A 3,842-nucleotide genomic window follows, 5' to 3' on the forward strand; every position below is an offset into this window, starting at 1 on the left:
GACACCGTCGCGGACCGGGTGCGGGTCCCGTGGTTCGCGGGGGCCGTGAAGGTCAACGTCAGCCTCGTGCCGCCGCTCGCGCTGCTGCCTGTCTTCCTCCACGTTGCCGCCCTGCACTTCCTGCTGGGGCTCGTCGTCTTGACGTCCCTGCCCGTGGTGGTGCTGTGGTATTACTACCTCACCCACAGGAGGAAGGAACGGACCCTCTTCTTCTTGAGCCTGGGGCTCTTCTCCTTGGGCTACATGTACTATGTGTTTCTCCAGGAGGTGGTTCCCCGCGGCCGCGTGGGGTATTCCCAAGTGGTCGCTCTCACCTGCGGGTTAATTCTTATGCTTGCAGCCCTGGCTCGAGCCAAGAAAGACCCTGGCTACCTTCCCATCCCGTCGTCGCACCGGGGTTTGCCCAACAACGGTCTTAGAGGGAGCTCCAACGGGCTCCACGGCCTCACCCCGTCGGGAGGTTCCAGCAGCCGAGCGGTGAACGGGGAGGCTAAAGGCTATTCCAGGATGTCGGCTGAGGAGCCGGAAGGTGTGAAAAAGGACTGGTGTGCTAAATGCCAGCTGGTCAGACCAGCCCGCGCAGGGCACTGCCGGCTTTGCGGCAGGTGTGTAAGGAGACTGGACCATCACTGTGTCTGGTAGGTTTTGCACTGCTGAGGTCGCACGTGTTCGTTCTTTCTCTCTTTCTTTTTTTTTTTTCTTTCTCTTCTCCCCCGCCCCTTTTTAAGTTAGCGTCTTTTTTTACAGTCCACGTCAAGTGGGGTTGCTTTTCGTTAGGTGCGAGACCTGGTGACGTTCTTTAAAATGGTAAATTTTTATTTGCCGTTTTAAAGAACAATTCAAACAACTTTGTTTATTGCAAGTGGGTTGACCTGGCAGCTGATAACTTCTATCGCATACTCCACAATTGCCTTTGGTTCTCTACTGGTTTTCATCTGGGGTTGTGGGGTTTTTTTGGTGGTGGGTTGGTTTTGGTTTTGGTTTTTTTTTTAATCATTGTTAAAGACTTGGTCTGTGGAGCGCTAGCAGTTCTGCAGTTAACTTGCATTAGCTCTCCCGGGGCAAGGGAACCCAAAGCTGCCTGCGTGCATGTGGTGCTGGAACCAAAGAGCAGTTAGGGTATAAATGTGTCTCAGCAAAGGACACGACACTTGCTAAAAGTTTGAGCCGAACGGTCTGCTGCTGTTACCCTACTGGTATGGGCTTGTGCCTATAACTGTTCTATAAAAAGCTATAAAGCTTCTTTGAATGCGTTTCAAAGTTCTTGGCCTGTGTCATATAGAAGCACCTTGGAAATCAGGCTCTCTGACAGCGGGGGGAGGGAGGAGGAAAGAGAAGCCGGTTTCTTTTCTTTTTAAGCAAAGTAATCTCTTCTTTCCTTTTGGAGGATTAACAGCTGCGTAGGGGAGCAGAACCACCAAGCGTTCATCCTTGCACTCTCCTTCTTCATGCTCACCTCTGTGTACGGGATTACGTTGACCCTGCACACCGTCTGCAGGGGCCGAACTCCCTTTGTGGCATTGTTCTACTGCCCCGGGGCCTATTCTGACTACAGGTGAGACGTCTGTCTGGGAGAGAGCTGGGGTGGGAGCAGGCTCGGTCAGGCAGCTTAGCTCCTGTTCCTCATTCTGTGCTCTAAACCAATGCTGTCGGCTGTCAAACCTGACCAAAAAGTGCTCCCTAAAAAGCTCTGGAAAGCAGGGATGCATCGCTGCTTTCGCCAAGGTGGGGAGCCTGGGAACGAGGAGAGAGCTCACCATTTACTTAGAAAAAGTGGTTGGAGGAGCTGGGATTTTAAGGCTTTATTTATCGTGTCCTATATAGATACACCCTTAAGTATGTTTGCCCCCGGATGCAGGTAACAGTCTGACAGTCTGGAATCCGTGTGCTACCTCTCCCTCTCATCCCTCACTGTTGATCTAGTGACTGTCCCCCCCAGTTATCTGCTTAGAGCAGACGGCGTTAATGTGCCTGGTCTGGCGGGGAGGGTGGTGAGAAGCGTTGGACGCGAGTTCAGAGGCTGGCGCTACCACCGATGGGCAGAGTACGCTAGCGCAGGTGACTCTGCCGCCTTCTGCACTCCGTTCCACGAGCTGTCGAGCGTGAGCATCGTTGTGTCCTTAAATAAGGACCAAGTACTGTTACGACAGTAGGAGTAAAGAGCTAGGTAGCACGATAGCGTGCAAGAGTAGCTCTGGTAGCGCTAAAAGCTCTCATTAAGTAAGCCCTGAAGCTTTAATTTTGAGCAAGCCGTTAAGGATTATCTGATGAAAGCAGCAAAGTGAGATCACTGTGGCAGATGTAGGCAGGGATTTGAAAGGATAGTGATTACCAGGGAAAGTCACTCTAAAGCAGCTGCTCCAAAACTAAATGGCTTCCTTCCCATCTTTTTCCCTGCTGCCAGCTCTGCTCTGTCGTTCACCTGTGTGTGGTACTGTGCCATTGTAACAGCTGGCATGGGATACATCCTCCTTATCCAGCTGTTGAACATCAGCTACAACGTGACCGAGAGGGAAGCTCGGCTGGCTCTGCGGGACAACACTGGGCGCAGGCTCCTGGGTGGGTTAGTGATAGACACTGGCCAGTATAACAGGGGGTTCCTATGCAACTGGGGCCATTTCTTGAGCCTGGGGTCTTCTCCTCCACAGCGCTCTGCTGAAGACATCGTGTGACGCCCCTCTTTCTGCAGATGACGTTGACTGACTGACTTTAGCAGGGGAACGGCCCCTTCCTCTAGGACTCCCTCCTCCCACACCCTTCCTTTGTGGTCGGTGTATGGGCTGCCTATCCCGTCACTGACAGCATCAGAGGCTTTCCCAGGCAGAGTGGTTCTTCGCGTGCTGTCAGCCAGCAATAGGATGCAGAAAGCAGTAAGCCATATGCACAAACCTGGAGAGAAGGAGCCTGCTGCCTTTTTCCACTGTGGGAAGCTTTCTGCAGCTCAGCTCAAGTTTTGAGAACTTGAGTTTTCGTTAGGCGTGAACCCTGGCATCAAGAGGAACTCACTGCTGGACTTCAGAGCATGAACTGGTTCCTGCAGAGGTTAAGGAATCCCTGGCTCGTACTTACGTGCAACATTTCAGAGATGCCAGGGGGGTGAAATTTTGATACAGATAACAGATGGACCGCTGCAGAAGCCAGGCTCTTTAGCTAAAAGAGACTGTCTAGGCAGTCACTGAACAGCTCCCTCCTCTCTGGTGCATTTATTCTTTTTTTCTTTTCTATCTTCTATTCCATCCACCTGTATACATGCTTGTTTTAAGTGCCTTTGTGAGCAACGTTCCTGTAGGACTTTGTAAGATCCCTTCACCTCTTGACCCCTAAAGTTGTTATTCCATCCCTGTCTGTCTGACTGGGTGAGAAGACACTGTTCTCTTCGATCTCATTGTTCTTTCTGCAAGCTGGGTCTGTGTTGGTTTGAAGGCTTGGTTCATCTTCCCTCAAAGTGTTTCTGCTCTCATTGTGGACTGTGATGTGAGACAGCAGGTAAATATACCAAGTAAGAAGGAGATGTTTTGAAGCAACAGGTCACAATGGACTCTGAGGGGCAAACAAGAGTGATGTCCGGTGTTAGTGTAGCTTTATGGAGACTACCTTCCTCCCTCCCTCTCTGGGAGAAGGGAGTCTGTGGGACAGCAGACAGTTCTGCTAACAGCATTTGTGGTCGGTAGCATCTTGGTGGGTTGTGTCGCTAATCATTTAGTGATCCGGTCTCCTCTCAACCCAGTCACTGTGGAGCTGCCTGACTGTAGATCTGTTTTCTCAGGCCAGGAAGCCAAAGAACAGTTCAGTCTCTGCATGTGTAGGGAGAGCTGTCTGGTTTGGGGGCAGATAACACACAA

The 3,842-nt window shown here is 51.4% G+C and overlaps 1 protein-coding gene across 1 annotated transcript; it reads left to right on the top strand.

Annotated features, from left to right (window-relative positions):
- ZDHHC23 (zinc finger DHHC-type palmitoyltransferase 23) lies at positions 1-2,942 on the top strand (the record flags this gene model as incomplete). Its single annotated transcript, XM_009639392.2, has 3 exons — positions 1-638; positions 1,388-1,555; positions 2,405-2,942. Coding segments are annotated over 3 exons (1,074 nt in total), but the record flags the coding sequence as incomplete, so codon positions are not given.
- Positions 2,943-3,842: the final 900 nt, after the last annotated feature.

Source organism: Egretta garzetta, unplaced genomic scaffold, assembly GCF_000687185.1.
Source record: "Egretta garzetta isolate BGI_Z169 unplaced genomic scaffold, ASM68718v1 scaffold320, whole genome shotgun sequence".
Taxonomy (NCBI): Eukaryota; Metazoa; Chordata; class Aves; order Pelecaniformes; family Ardeidae; genus Egretta; species Egretta garzetta.